The following is a 16,268-nucleotide window of genomic DNA, read 5'->3' as shown; positions in this document are numbered from 1 at the left end:
TTGAGGGAAATATTCAGAAGCCATTACAAAAAGGGTAAAAGCCCTGAAAAGGAATTAGTTAGCTATTAAGAAGAGGCTGATTTCTCTCTAACTTACTGAGATATAAGAGGAAGAGAAGAAAAACACAAGCAGAGTTTCAAGATTCTACTAATGAAGCTTAGTTCTAGTTTTCTTGTAGAATCTGTTTCCTGATCTGTACAATGTTGAAGGTTTGACAATTAAGGTTCCATCCTTCTGAAACAGCATATATCCAGAAATTCATATTTCACATGTTATAATACTTAGGAAGATATCTAAGTCAAGAAGGATATGCAAATATAAAATATAAAACTCAAATCAAAGTAATTAATGATAAAATAATATCAGTTAGTCTTCATGGACAGCCCTTTAATTAGTTATACAAATTTGCGCTTGAACCACTGATGCAGAAGAACAGGAGGATTGCAAGAATTACAGTCAAGTTTAATCTGAAAATTGCAAAATTTGCAAGAAAGACATACTGCTTGTGATTGGATGTTAGGATGTTAAAATTGGAAATAGGAACTAGGGAAATATAATTCAATTGCATGGTCTAAGAAACAGAAATGAAGGAGGAGAATGACTTACAGGCTTCTGCCAATGTAGGGACTTCTTCGTTGGTAACAGTCTTCTAACAACCACAATAATACCTGTATATGTGGACATTACTAGGTAGTGTACACAAAATGCAAAATATACAGGAGTGGGATGCTACCGGTTCTGCCCGGCTCTATAGAACCGGTAGCTCTGAAGAGCAGCAGACACTCAACAGGTTCTGTGTTTGCTGCTGTTTGGCCCTCCCACCCGCCTGGGCTCTCACCTGTCCTTTATTTCCTGCTTTTTCAACCTCAGCTGCTTTGCGTGGCACAGCTGAGGTTGAAAAAGCAGGGAAAAAGTGGCTTTTCAAACACTGTGCACCTGAACGCAGTGCTTTTCAGCTGTCTGGGCATCAAAGCTAGAGGTTTTTTACATGAGCGCACAGCAAAACGCAGTCACCGAACCAGTAGTAACACTGGTTGAATCCCACCCCTGAAAATATATAATACCAATGGTATTGATACAAGGAAATGGAAGAGCTGTAATGAGAGTAAAGATGTGATCAATAACTCTGAAACAGTCCCAAACTGTTCATGTTGAAATTCCAAGTCAAGCTAAACTGGAAGAACAAAGCCAACTTGTTTGCATTATATTATATTCCCTATTTATAAAACCTCTAGTGCTAGAATGTGCAATCAGATCAGCATTCCAGTCATTATGAGGTCAGAAGGCTACAGAAGTTGTTTGAGTAGGACAAGCAACAGAAAAAGAAACTGTGAAGTTTCTAATCAAACTATGCTAGCTAATCTGGAGAACAATACAATGGCCAATAGATTGGAAGAGATCAGTCTGCATGCCAATACCAAAGGGAGTTAGTGGGGTATATAAACTATTGTATGCTAGAAAAATAAATGCATATAACCACATATTAGAGCCCTTCACAGAAAAGAAGATGCTTGATATGGTTTTATGAAAAGGATGAGGAAGTAGGGATACTGTTTCAGGTATACATTGGAGAAAACAAAAGAATACCCCTTCAAAAGGCAATGCTTTCTTTCTTTCTTTCTTTCTTTCTTTCTTTCTTTCTTTCTTTCTTTCTTTCTTTCTTTCTTTCTTTCTTTCTTTCCTTTCTTTCTTTCTTTCTTTTTCTTTCTTTCCTTTCTTTCTTTTCTTTCTTTCTTTCAGTAAAGAAACCAGCAATTAAGAAATCCACTGCAGATTAGCGCTCTGTAGAATAGCAAAAGATACTTAGATGTCACAACCTATCTATTCCTACAAAGACCAGAATCATGCAGATTCTGATAATAGTTTTTCCTATAATATTCAATTACAGTGTAAGCTGTATTTTGAAGAAGCAAAAATATTCTAAACTTTGAATTGGAGAAAACCTATTTTGCTCAAAGTACAAATGACCAGGCTGATGATTATGATATTTGGACATATTATGAGAAGACCTAGCTCTTTTAAGTCTACAGTGCTAAGAAAGATAGAAAGAAACAGAAAAGACGACGACTAGCAGCAAGATGGATGGACTTGATTACTGGGATGAGGGGTACTCCACGAGAAGATTTGAAATGCCGGCTAGGGACATATGATTTGTCTGTTTGTGTGGTGATCATGTATGGCTTCTAGGAGACATCGTAAAATTCTCAGTCTATAAGAATAGCAAATATATATTTTTTAAAAATGAAGCAAGTAGCTGTTGACATAAAGTTAAAAATAGAAGATCCCATTCGTTGTTTTGCTGTTTTCTCTCTCTTCCAGGCAACTGACTTCAACAGAGAAGGCAGGTAGTAGTTGCAGAAGCTTCAGAAATTAGGCAATGTAAAAAAAGCTACTTGCCAAACTATGCTTTACATTTTTTTTACCTGGAATTACTGGTTCGTCCTTGTGGTGAAGGAGATTCCCTTTTCACTGTTGGGCTGTGCTTTATAACAGAAGATTTCTGATCTACAAGTGCTCGCCTGTTTCCTGCATGAGTAAAGGGGCAGAATGAGAAAACATTTGCTGAGAAAGATGTTTTAAGTCCATAAATGCTACTAATGAGACACACAGGAATTAGCTAACATTCTGTTTAAAAGGACGTACAAAAAAACTTGAAAAAGCAGCAGCATATTTTGTATTACTGCATCATACATCGGCAGAAAACAGTAATGGGAATGAGACAAAAGAGAAGATGGTAGTAAGAGCAGAAGGTGAAAAGCAGGAGAAGCTCAGCTGCTCTGCATGCATTTCTGCCACAAGAACCATCTTCAAATTCGACAACATATGGAAAAGCATAATGTGATATGGGAAAGTGATTAGTAGAGACCATACAATCTTGGTTACCAGTGGTAAAGTTGCCCAAAGACAGGCACAAAATGCTTACTGGGAATTGGTATGTCATGCACAACTCATGATGCAAAGGACCCACCTTCGTTGCTTACTGGCCCAGCTTCAGTAATAATCTCCATTATAGTATTTAGCCCAAATACTGGGACACAAAATAAACAATTAGTAGTATACTAGTAAAATCACCACCAAAATTTATAGATTAAATTAGTAGCTTCCCTCATTGTTGATTAAGTGCTGTAGGAATAATCAGGGAGTGGGAGGTAAAATCAACTAAATAAAACTACCAGTAGTCTTGGGAGGGCAAGAAGACCATAACACTATATTCTCTCTTATTCATGCATTTACACTGGTGTTGCACTGAACCAAGTCTCAGATTACCAATAATTAGAATAAAATAGTTGAACATCATCACTTTCACATAAAACTCCCTCAACAGTATAGTGTATTTCATTGCTGGAGCTATAGATTTCCTAATCCCCCAACTCTTACCGCAAAATTTCTAATTTCTTCCTTCTTGTTAAAGTTTAAAAACATACAGCCACCTCATATTTGCAGTATAGATTTGCCCTTAAACTGATTTTAAAGTTATTATAAAGCTGGAAGGTAACTGTGTATTCCATTCAAAATTATATTTTTTGTTCCAAAAACAAATTACTTTCCTTTAAGAAAATGAAGGAAGGTACATTAAACTCAAATCTAAAAGGAATTGCTGAAAAGGATAATAAAATATTGAGAAATGGAATCTAATGAGATACTATACCCAGGGATGGGCTGCTGGGGGTTTAAAGGGGTTCAGGAGAGCCCCTAGCTATGATTTTGTGCAGTTCAGAGAACCCCCAATCCCACTCCTGCCTGGCCCTGCCCACCCATCCCCTCCCCTCCCAGGAGTCCCCACGCGGCCCATATTAAATGCAGGTAAGCGCAGGGCGCACGCGGAGGCTCAGGGAAGGCAAAAAATGGGCCTCCCGGAAGTTTGGGAAGGCCAGAAATGGGGCCGTTTCCAGCTTCCAGACAGCCTCCGGAGCCCGGGGAAGGCAAAAACACCCGCCCCGCTATGGTGCAGGAGGCCAACTAGGCTATGCCCACCATGGCCATGCCCACCCAAGCAACCGGGCAGAGAACCTAAAATTTTTGAAGCCCACCCCTGACTATACGTAGTGAATTTTCTGCAAAGTTTTCTAATACTTTATTTACCTGAAAGGAAGCATATTTTGTTTCCACAAATAGTTTATTTCTAAAGTGGGAGAATTATATTTGTTGAGAATTCAGTAAAGGAGCAGAAGCACATAAATATTGTTCTGTCCAATCTTTCTTTTTTAAAAAAAATTCTGGATTGTCTTCCTTTTGGTTAAATATGTTTTTAAAAATTCAATATACGTTAACTTTGCTACTATACTATCCATTACTATTATGACTCTTAAGAAAGACAAGTCTCATATCTACTCACCTATTCATAAACTGACACCCTGCTAATTCTTAAGCTTTTTTAAAAAATCTAGTTACAAAGCAAACAATTTAAAGTAAAGAGCTGGTTTTCAGCCGCTTGCAATTTTTATTCCCTAAATGCCTCTGATTCAAACATCAACCATGCCTAAATTGAAGAGGAAAAGGTGGAACCCACTGCTTTGTAAGAAGAGGGAGTTGCAGCAGGAGAGCTACAAGAGGAATATCCTGAGGAGGAAGCAGGAAAGGCTACAAACAATGAGGGAAGTGGGAGAAGGTAAGAAAGCATCTGACTATGTGCATGTACATTTGTGCGGGGTTGGTCAAAAAAGTCAAGATGGTGGTTGTAACCACAAAACTGAAACCCTGCCCTTTTTTACATGCATGCATTAAAAAAAAAAAAAGATGGGGGATATCTTTGCAGGGTCACAACTGCCATCTTGACTTTCTGACATTCCCTGAAGAAGCCCCTACATATGTGAGTGTGAGTCTGTCCGTAAGATAAGTTGCACAATTCCTGTGAGAGGAAGATGGCAGTTTCTAAATTTGATAAATAAATAAATACAGTATGCATTTTGCGTGGATGATCCAGAGAAAGAAAGATGAGAGTTTGACACTGACCTTGAACAAAATAATTTGTGTTTTGAAGATTAGAGTCAATCTCAGTCATATAATTTATATTGTGGGTTAGTTCCTTTTAGCCTCATAAACTTATATTTCTGTGAAATTGGCATTTCATGACAAAGTTTATCTGCTATCTTGTTAAAAGCCCCATATTGTTCTAATATTCACTCAAAAAAAGTGGGAACCCCTATTTATATATTATTTATCAAAAAGGCAGAAGTACAGGCAAAGAAACTATTTCAAAGGTTAAAAATATAATTGGTATAACGTATAACAAGAGATCACACTGAACAGGAGGAGTTGTCAAAAAATGATAAATTACAGAAAATGAGACAAAAACATGAAAAGAAATGGAAACACCCATCACTGTTTTCTTCCAATGTGTGTTATTAATATTAGATTTACTTAACAGAAATGTGAGCCATAAAAATATGCTCATTAGAATGTAAGCAGATGGAAACATTCTGAGATATCATGCAGGAATTTTAGAGTACTCACATTCCTTTTCAGTTACTATTTTATTTATTTAAAACATTTATATAGCCGTCCATCTTATATCAAACTCTGGGCGGCTCCCAATCATTTGTGGATGTATATTTTACAGAAAAACACACACCCAGGAAAGAAAGTTATGCTATCCAAAGCAAACTTTAAGGCAGCAACACAAAACCAACGTTTGGCCTTTATCATTAAAAGGTCAAATGTTAGCAAGACATTATACCAACCTTTATCCATATCCCTTCCCACTTCCAGATTAAAGTAATCTTTACCGATGAAAATGGAGAAGGGGAAGAAATAAATAAAATCAACTTATTACAAAGAAAAAAATATAATTTTCTAATCATATACAAGAACTGAAAAGGCAAACAAAGCCTCCTTCTAGCTGAGCAACCAAAAAGTCCAAGTACAAAAAAATGATAAGGCTTAGGTTCATTAGTAAATCTGACTAATATTGACTGTAGTAGATATAAAATAACGTAACTTCTACAACCTGTATTTATTCTTCACTCTTCATATTGCTGAATGGTCCAGCCATGACTATCCACAGGAAATATAAGGCCATGACACATTGTGTCTTAAGAATTTTAGTCACAAATTGGGATGCAAGTAGAAGAGAATGGGATTCATTACACAATAGAGCTAGTTCTTGACTTTGACAACTGATTCGCATTTATGACCAACTGCAGTGTCCTGTGATCATTATTTGTGACCTTTATTGATGGCTCCCAGCAAAATCCAACCGTTTGGAAGAATGGAATCCCACTTATGACTGTGGTGTTTGCTTAACAACCATCATAAAATGGATTTCACTTGACTTATGAAGCAACAGCTTACAACAGAAATTCCAGTCCCAATTGGGGGTCATAAGTCAAGGGTTACCTCTATTGCCGTGTGTCATTATTTTTGCATTAATATGATTTCTGGGGGACACCTTTGCATCCCACGTAATTAACTGCAACAGCTCCCATGAGAAAGATTATTAATATATTCAATCTCAAATTAATTTCCCATCTAACAAACATTTATATGTAGAGGTCATTAAAAGTTAGTTTATATGAAGGCTCTTAAAACATCTTTCCCATATTAGTGTTCCGCATGACTGATATAGTAAAATGTTATCAAGGTAAGAAGACATATGAACAAAGCCACACTAAGTATACTTCAATGGTTGCTGCCATTCCAATGTATGTTCCATACATGCCATGAATAGAGATCTGAAAAACATCCACTCAGGATTCCTATTTTTTTCATTGTCCTATTTCATTGGGGAAGAGGATATATTTTGTGATTACTTGGCAATCAATTATGAAAGCATTAACTGGCAATGAAAACAATTACCTTTCAGACTAGGAAATGGAGTGGTTTTGTCTCTCACAGCTTTGGATGGAAGTGCTAAATTGGAAAGACTAAAGCTTGTGCTGTGGTTCTTGTATAGGCTACCTATAATAAAAAGAAAATATATCAAGTAATCTAATCATTCCCTTATTTCATTTGACTATTTATTCAGCTATTTATATGTGAGCTCATTTCTATCCTTCTCAGATTAGGAAGTAACTTAATATGTATCTTCACATTTTTTCCCTTCCTTTCAGTCATGTCTAATTCTTGAAGATCGTCTGTGGCCAAGTCCTTAAAAGTTTTCTTGGCAAGGTTTTCAGAAGTGTTTTCCCTTAGGCCAGGAAAACGTGACTGGCCCAAGGTCATCCGGCTGCCGTTGTGGCTAAGGCAGGACTAGAACTCACTGTCTCCTGCTTTCTAGCCTGATGCCTTAACCACTATAGCAAACTTGCTGTCATCTTCATGACAGCATTTAATATGCATCTTTTAAAAATATAAATTATAATCAACAGAAGACCACTAATGGGACATTATTGTCAAAATCAAAACTAGAACAAAGAAGAAGAATATATCAGGAACAAACTTTCTATTTCAATTTCATCACCTATTTGTTAAATGCACAAATTTAGCATTTAAGTCCTATTTATGTTTTTACTTAGGCCATCAATGGCAGATTCTGTCTCTTCATATTTTTTTTGATTAGAAGTATTTGAGGCACATTCTGGACATACAATAGGAAGAGAAGAGGTAGAATAAATGGTTCACTTATTTTATCTCCCTATGCATTTCTACCTCATTAGTTTACAAAATAATTTTAAATACATGCATTTTTAAAAATTCTAATTTTTTTTTTGCATCACATTTTTCAGATATCTGATGTATAGTAATTAATCACAAATCATCTATTTTAATTTGACAAAAAAGAATTTTGCATTCTTCTTTAAGAAAATGCATATCACTTGTAATTAAGATGACAATTAAGAACTAAATAGGCAGCATCAAAAGTTAATGAAAAGAAACTCACTTGCTTTAAAAAAATATATATATCACTGATGTTTTTTTAAAAAAATTGTTGTAACTTCATAGCATCTTATCAAAAAGGTAAAATGTAATCATTTTTAAGAGTATATTTGAAAGGGAGCCTGATGGATCCTCCTGAGCAACTACTATTTGCTACTACTCAAAAGCCCTTTTCTTCAATCACTACTGGGTTTTTTTTTAAAGTCAATTGATCAAAAATATTTTGAAACAACCACTCCTTTAAATTATACTAGAAAACAAACCATAACTAACTAAAATGACATGAGAGACTCAAGTATTTCAAAAAAAAATTCAAATTTTCCTGTACAATTTACAGAAGATAAATGTAACCCCAAGTAACCCAAATTTTAATATAGCTGAGGTATGTCTGTTCTTTACTCAAGCCTGCCAGTCTTCTTGGCACATCAGCTCAGAGCAAAATCTTCACTGGCTAATATTGCTGACTAGATACTGAGTAGCAACATCAAGGCCAAGAACTCTCTCGAATCCCTTCCAAAACAGACTAAACCACTACTCCTAAAAAGACTATAGCACTGACTGGAGTCACACAATTCAAATTCAAACTGTGCTTCTTCTTAGAAAGCAGGGTGGAGTTGATTTAAATAAAGTCGATTTAAATCAACTTGATTTAAATCGTAATTTTTAAAGAGCAACTGTCATCTCTGTCCCGCAGTGGCTCCTCCTCTGACCCACTGTTGACTCACCAGCAGTCCCATTCATTTTAATGGGATGGCTGGTGATGTGACAATGACACAACCAGGTGAGGGGCATGGCGGCAGCGGATGAGTTGATGCGCGCTATCAGGCACTGCCACGATCGATCTGAAATTACAGGTGCTCTTTAAATGTAAGGACTCATTCTTGCTGGCAATTAGAATCTTTAATATTATTATTTGTAAACAAAATGAAGGTTTCCTATTTAGAATGCATGTTATCTCAGCTTGCAGAGCTTGGATTCATTGAAATTGGATTCATTTACAAAAATGTAAATATTGCAGAATATACAGCCTCATACTATATAACTAAGCTCCATTTCATGCTGAATAAACTAAATTATTAATGTATCTTAAATAGAAAACTATCTTTAGATAGATTTTTTACTCCAAAAGCATTTTATTAAAATAAATGTGATACAAATAAAAAAAATCCCATTTAAATTTTAAGAAATCCATTTTTTAAAAAAAATCATCAATTTTTATCCATCCTGTTAAAAAGTAATATTGCAAACTTCCTTTGAAAATCATTGCTAATTAAAATGAGTAAGATAGACTGCGAGTACATCTAAGAATCACTAGGGAGAGGAGGGACAAGCCAACGGTACTATCTTCTCCCCCACATATTAACATGTCCAAAATGGCTCTTATTAGGAAAGGAAAATAATTGTTTACTGGCAAAGAAATATCTGTGATTGCTTGATGGCCATCTTAACTGGAGAATTTCAGTTTCAAAGCTGGCCAAAGACCTATAACAATATCCAACATATGGAACTAGTATCAGCCAAAAATTCTATTAAACATGTCTGTGAACTCCATTTCTTTTTTTTTTAATTTACCACTGAATTCATTTATTTAATATACAGCAGCTGTACCTAATTTCCCCTCTAAAGCATAAAGTTATTAACAACCACAAAGTACATTTAAAAATTACTTAAAAAGAAAACTATTAATATTTAAAGCAGAATTTCAAAAAGGTATAGCAGAGCAGGAGGAATTACTCTTAAGCCTTTATATAATAACATGGATGCTTCAAACACAAACACTGTAAAAAACAGCATTATTAAATTAGTACATGCCTAACAAAATAGCACCCTTATGTATGTCAACCTCATCCCAGCCAAAAAACAGCATTTCAAACAGGGACCCCAATACATTTCAGAGTTCACAAAACATGTTATCCATTTTATATCACAGGATGTGTTCTGATTACACATTCCATTAGCCTCAAACCAATTTCACTAATAGTTAAATGTTATGGGGTCCAAAACAACAATGATATGGTCTATCAAAATCACATGGAGATGAAAGTTCAATTATTATTTAGTAAAACTGAAAAAATAATTGCAGTATCATGAAAAGTTCTCCATAAGAGATCATAGAATAATGCATGTTAATTGTTCTAGAAACTGTGAATTCAGAAGTAAAAGATAAATGCTAAGTTCCCTAAATCATAGTGATGGCTATAATAGATAGACTGGATAATTACATATTTTCAGAGGCAGTGGTCATGGAAACATAGTTATCAATACCAACTGTTGAGGTACATAGTTTCCACTCAGGTTTGAGTTGCCTGACCCAGTCTACAGAGACCATTTTTTCCAAGATCTGCTACCTGACCTAACCTTTGGATAAAATCTGTCATTACATTTTTTCACAAAATAATGTCACCTCCTATTCTTTTATGCATCTATAAAAGCCATAATTGGAGGACTGCCACATATACAGCATTAATCAGAACCATGGCTTTCATGGTACCTAGGATTAACAACTTGCTTTCACAGTAGGTTTTTCCCCCTTTGAATATCTTCTCCACGTCTTCCCTCCTATTATTTAAATCAGTATGCACGAAATAAGGATACCTACTGGCAAAAGACATAATACCCCCAAAACCTTCACTGCTGTTATTGGAGATTGTAGAATTTGGGGAACTGGCATGAGAATCCGATTCTGCATCAGAGTCATTTCCCAGCTTTAAACTATTGGGACGCAAAGGTTTTGGAGGCCTTGAATAAAACAGGAAAAAAGAAACACATTATTTGCAGCATTTTGTATTTACGGCCATAGTAGAAATGGGAAAACATTGCGATTATCGCAAACTTCTTTGTGTTTAACTATGACAGGATCAGAAAACCATTACACAAAGCAACATTTATTCTGCAGGCCATGGCCGGCAGGATTATTAAATTCATTCATCATTCACTCAGTTAAATAAATATCTAAAGATAGATACAGAATTTTATGGGAAATAAGGCAAATCTATCGCAGTACGCATGGGTAAACCAAAATGCATAGATTGTTTAAAACCCTCTGCAGCTCTCCCAGTATTCCACAAACCCAAATCCCTCACCCACATTTTGCAGCTAACCAGTAGTGAAGAAAGGCTTTAATTTCATTTTGTCTCCCAAATATATCAAACAAGAGAAATAATGCCATCCTTCCCTACTGTGCAAATCTTTTGAAAATGGATCGTCTGGTTCTCCAGATTCTAAGTACCAGAGGGTTCGCTAAAGTAATCCATAGATTTTTGTCTCTATTATATATTTCATATACTGAAGATATGCAGAAGCATATGACATTAATATAAAGTCCATGGACAGTCACACAACTTTCTTCTTTCTACTGCTACTTTTGCCTCTTCCCTGCACTCTAAGAAGCCTACATATTGTTTTTAGCATCTTTAATATGGGACATAAATATTACTTCCTATAAAGGTAAACAAGAATACTATGAATCCAGAATTAAGAATGTAGCTGAATTGCAGAAAATTTCTTAGAAAATGGATGCTACCACACAGAAAGGACCAAATTTATTTTAAAAACCAATGCTGAATATAACAATTCTCACCGACTGGCATTGAGATTCTGATGGAACTTTGGAGTGTAGCTTTCTTCCTGCTCATCTTCCTCCTCTTCTGTTGGGAATCCATACTGTGGTTCAAAATATGGATTATCATACTCTCGTTTCTTCACCATTCCTTCTGTGGAATTCAAGCTGAATGAAGGACTTTCGCTTTCACGATGATGATCCACAGTCACCTTGGGAAAATTTGGCTGTAAAGGCAAGCTGGAAAGGTGATTTGAAAATCCAACTACCATCTTCTCTTCTACCTCTGCTGAATCAGCTGATTCCTGTACAGAGAACAAGACATGAATTTGTTTCAGCTAAAGCTTTCCGTCATAGATGATGATAAACTATTCTATCACAGTTTAAAATATAATAATTTTACTAATGATAAACTCAAATTTAACATAAAACATTCTATTGATTTCTAGCACTGTTTCTGCTAAACTAAGTTTTATTACATTCACACTGTTAGGATAACTTCTCTGCAACTTGGTTCCTGCACCTAATAGCAATATAAGTATTTGCTTTATTATAAATATTATTTTATGTGGATGCATTCAGATAAAAAGGTTTATCCATACATTAAAGAAATCATGACTAAAAAAAAATAGGACAATATTTGAAATATTACAGAAGGAATTAGCATGTAATACCAGCAATATTGAGTTTCCATTAACAAGTTCTTCTGTGCCTCTCTAAACAACTTGCTGAATCCAGCTGCCAGTTGTGGGCTTAGCACAACATCTAATATTTCCTCCTTACGATACAAAAAAACCTAAAAGATAACTGGGTTATGTTAAGTTTGACTGTGTAATAATGGAGGATGAAAGTTGCAGGCCAAAGCCACATTTGGAAGGCTGGAGGCAAATGAATAAAAGCCATGTTTGAGCTATTCTGGATAGCTGTGCCACAGTACATATTCACAGTTCACTTTGTGATTATTGAATTTTCTAACTAGAGTATATAAAAATAAACTTTGCTGGTACTATATTACAATGTTCACTCAATTTCTAATATTTCTAACACTGTCTCAAATATTTTTACTCATTTTAATCATTATCCTAGCTCAGTACTATCCTGAATTTTAAGTAAAGTGGTGTAAGTAAAACCACCTAAAATTATTACAATCTTTAAAATGCTGAAAATAATTTGTAGCTTTCAGTTAAACATGTAGGTTGGTGTTTTTTATCATTTATTTATTGCATTTTAAGACCATGTAGTTCAATCCTCAAACAAAAAGGAGTACATTCCACCAGACAGAAGTTACTGTGGAAAATTTCCTATATGTCTAGCAATAAATTCCTGTAAATTTCAATTTTTTTTATTATTGTGCCATTGAGTTAATGTTCTTTTGTTAATCAAATTTTTACATAGGCTATCTGACCTAAGTGACTGTACTGTCATCTCACCTAGTCCCTCTAGTTTTCTTGACAAAATTTTCAGAAGTGATTTGCCTTCTTTCCTAGGGCTGAGAGAAAATGACTGGCCCAAGATCACCTAGCTGGCTTCATACCTAAGGCAGCCTGATGCCAAAACCACTATACCAAACCAGTTTACTCAACTCATAAAGTTCCACAATCTCTTGTTAGGATTTTAAAAATAAATCCAGTTATTTCCTGTCTTTTTCTTCATTTTTATGCAGTTCCTATGGCTTGCAAACCCTTTTTCATTTTTTAAAATATTTGTTTGCATATTTAAACATGACAGTTAATCAGAGCTTTTTACTCTAAAGCTCCAGCTACTGATTATCTATCTCTTTGTCCCTTAACTCTAATCGCAGATTGATGAAAGGCAATAACTATAAACAATGAACAGTTTCCTAAGAGCTGTGATGAATACAGGTAGTCCTTGCCCTACAACAGTTCACTTAGTGACTATTCAAAGTTACCATGGCACTGAAAAAGTGTCTTATGACCATTTTTCATACTTATGACCATCGCAGCATCCCCATGGTCATGTGATTTACATTCAGATACTTAGTAGCTGGTTCATACTTATAACGGTTGCAGTCTCCCGGGGTCATGTGATCACCTTTTGTGACCTACTGTCTAGCAAAGTCAATGGGGAAGCCAAGTTCACTTAACAATCGTGTTACTAATTTAACAACTGCAGTGATTCACTTAACAACTATGGCAAGAAAAGTCGTAAAACGGGGCAAATTCACTTAACAAATTTCTCACTGAGCAACATAAACTTTGGGCTCAATTGTGGTCATAAGTTGAGGACTACCTGTACTGAAATTCCAGTATCCCATTTCAGCAGAAAGGTACCAGACATCCCATTGACTACTATTTAAACCTTCATAATTATAACTATTTGTTCCTTTAAAAGCCTTATGTTTTTTTTTACCATCTAGTCTATTACTTACATGATTAACCCCATGGATAACGGTGCTAGGACTACTGCTGGCTGTAGTGCTTGAACTTGACCGAGGTTGGTTATTATCTTGGGAATTCTCACTGTCTGGAGCCTGTTCATCCATATCTGCTGAGTATTCCTGGAAATCATCAAACTCCACTTCACTTGCATCACCCAAAGCTGCATGAGTTAGTGGGTCCACATCTGGAAGAGACGTTAGACCAAAAAAAACATGTTAACAATAAGAGCAGTTCAAAATAGAACTAGTTATTCAAAGGAAAGAGGACTAATTCAAACAAAGGGTAGACCCTGCTGGTGATGTCTTTATTTGAATGCTTTTATTTGGATTTCTGAACTGAACAAAGGGTTAGAGAGTAGGCCTCAATGACCTGTTTCTGTTCAATGTCTCGGTGACAAAACATTACAAGCGTCACACACAGGAAAACCATACTCCTCCCCAAAAGACATTTGTAATTAATTTTATGATCCCATGTAACGATTTCTGTGCTAGAAGATTTATATATTTTATGGACAAAAGCAGTCAACCTTTTGTCTTTTAAATCTTTACAATATAAAGGTATCTTTGAGTAAAATTTGATTCCTGATGACACCTATGCAATTTCATGGCAGCCTTATGGAAATGATTTATGACTCTAGTTTACTGACTCTGGAATTCCCAAATGACCCCCTCAACTAACTAGTAACAAAGTCTTAGCTTTCAAGGTTACCCAAGCTTAAATCATGTTTTACTTATGCCAAGTTCACATTCTTGACTGTTATTATTATAAAGATGTTATTGTTTAAATCCACCAGATGACAATGCTACAGAAAAATGCACAGGGTGTGTGCAACCCTTTTAATTTAGATTATTAAGTATTTTTCAGTACCACCAAGTGTGGCATTATTCTAAAATAGCTTTTGAAGTAGCATTATAGTTGATTCAAATCCTGATTCAAAACCTGTCTCATAAGTGGTTGCTAGAAAAATCCTGACTTTCTTGATCCCCAGTGTTTATGAGAAGCTATAAGAATTTTTGTGAGGAAATACCACCAATGTGTAGATAATTTATATTCTTTTTTTCTTCCATGAATCACAAGATGTAAAATTCCTAAACATACGTATACTAAAAATTGCAGAATGGAACAAGATGAAACTTAATCTGGATTAAGAAAGTACTATTGTGAATAAATAAAGAAGCTAATCAGAACCTGAGGTAACTGATCTTAGCCAGAGTTGCTAAAGGTTACTTCTGGTTGTATCATTATCTATAGAAGTATAGAAAATATTGTTTGAAGCAAGTCATAAACTTCAGCTTCTTTAATAGTAATTTTTATTGTTCCTTTTCACCTTTTACACATATTAATCTTGATTTTAACAGTACTGTGTCATCATTATTATACAAATTATTATACACACCAATCTCATGTAAATATCTACATTTATACATCTTTATATACATTAATATACTTTTATCTGTAATTTTCTTATTTCCTTTATCTTTATTTCTATTGTTCAACCAATTATACCAATTATACCAAATTTTGTAATACTCTGACTCTTCTTTCTCTTTTAATTTTAATGTCAATTTGTCCATTTCAGCACAATCTAGATTTTTTTGAATTATTAGTTCCTCAGAAGGTATATTTCTTTTCCCATAAAAAGACATGCCACCCTGTCTGTAGGTCATGATCCTCCAAAGTTAATATTCTTTTATTGTTCAAATTTACCCATTCCTTGATCCAAATCAGTGCTGCTGCATTATAATAGAGTTCCCAGTCCGGGAGTCCAAAGCCACCTCTGCCTCTACTGTCCTGTAATGCTATTAATTTTATTCTGCCTTTCTTTCCTGACCATATAAATTTTAACATAGTTTTATTCAATTCTGTAAATAGTTGTTTAATCTAATTTTATTGGGATTGTTTGGAATAAGTATAATAATTTCGGTAAAATATTCATTTTGATAGTCACGATAATGATAATAATAATGATAATTTTAGTTTCCCCCAATGTTCCAAATTTTTATTTGATGCAATAATTTCATATAATTATCTTCTTTTATCGTTGAGCATCTTGCGGTTAGCCATATTCCTAAGTATTTGACTTTCTTTACAAGTTGGAGTCCCGTTGCCCTTTCTAATTCTCTTTTCTATTCCTCCGTTAGGGTTTTAGTTAACATTTTAGTCTTTTCTCTTTTAATTTTTACACCTGATACTTTTCCATATTTTGCTAATTCTCTAATTAAAATATTCCTGTCTCCAAAGGGTCTTCTATGAAGAATATCAGGTCATCTGCAAAGGCTTGAATTTTATATTCTTCTTTTTAAATTCGAGTTCCTTTTATATCTGAGTTCTGTCTAATTTGGATTAATAAAATTGCTAGGGTCAGGATGAAAAGCAGAGGTGAAAACTTTTTAAGGAAAAAAAAGATGCTACATGTATACTGCAGAATGTAATGTAGTATTAGCCTCCAGCATAATTTTTATTTCCAAGAATGACTTTGGGCCTTACACACTGAC

At 34.9% G+C, this 16,268-nt stretch overlaps 1 protein-coding gene across 50 annotated transcripts in view; it reads right to left on the bottom strand.

Moving 5' to 3' along the window:
- The window catches only part of MADD (MAP kinase activating death domain), a 95,732-nt gene that overhangs the window by 50,810 nt on the left and 28,654 nt on the right, over positions 1 to 16,268 (bottom strand). For 23 of the 50 annotated variants that reach the window (XM_087951393.1, XM_026671209.2, XM_087951399.1 and 20 more), the window contains 5 exons: positions 13,764 to 13,957; positions 11,396 to 11,679; positions 10,415 to 10,554; positions 6,796 to 6,897; positions 2,424 to 2,526 (listed from right to left, as the gene is read on the bottom strand). In XM_087951393.1, the coding sequence (XP_087807519.1) occupies positions 2,424 to 2,526; positions 6,796 to 6,897; positions 10,415 to 10,554; positions 11,396 to 11,679; positions 13,764 to 13,957 (823 nt within the window). Of the gene's footprint in view, positions 1 to 2,423; positions 2,527 to 2,968; positions 3,029 to 5,681; positions 5,721 to 6,795; positions 6,898 to 10,414; positions 10,555 to 11,395; positions 11,680 to 13,763; positions 13,958 to 16,268 lie in introns of all 50 variants that reach the window. The other 27 variants (XM_087951362.1, XM_087951363.1, XM_087951369.1 and 24 more) reach the window with 4 other exon arrangements.

The sequence above is a fragment of the Notechis scutatus genome, chromosome 1 (assembly GCF_049901735.1).
Source record: "Notechis scutatus isolate UNSWTSFEM ecotype Mainland chromosome 1, rNotScu1.2, whole genome shotgun sequence".
In the NCBI taxonomy this organism is placed as follows: domain Eukaryota; kingdom Metazoa; phylum Chordata; class Lepidosauria; order Squamata; family Elapidae; genus Notechis; species Notechis scutatus.
The sequence above is the reverse complement of the archived record's forward strand: the minus strand, read 5'-3'. Positions and strand labels throughout refer to the sequence as shown.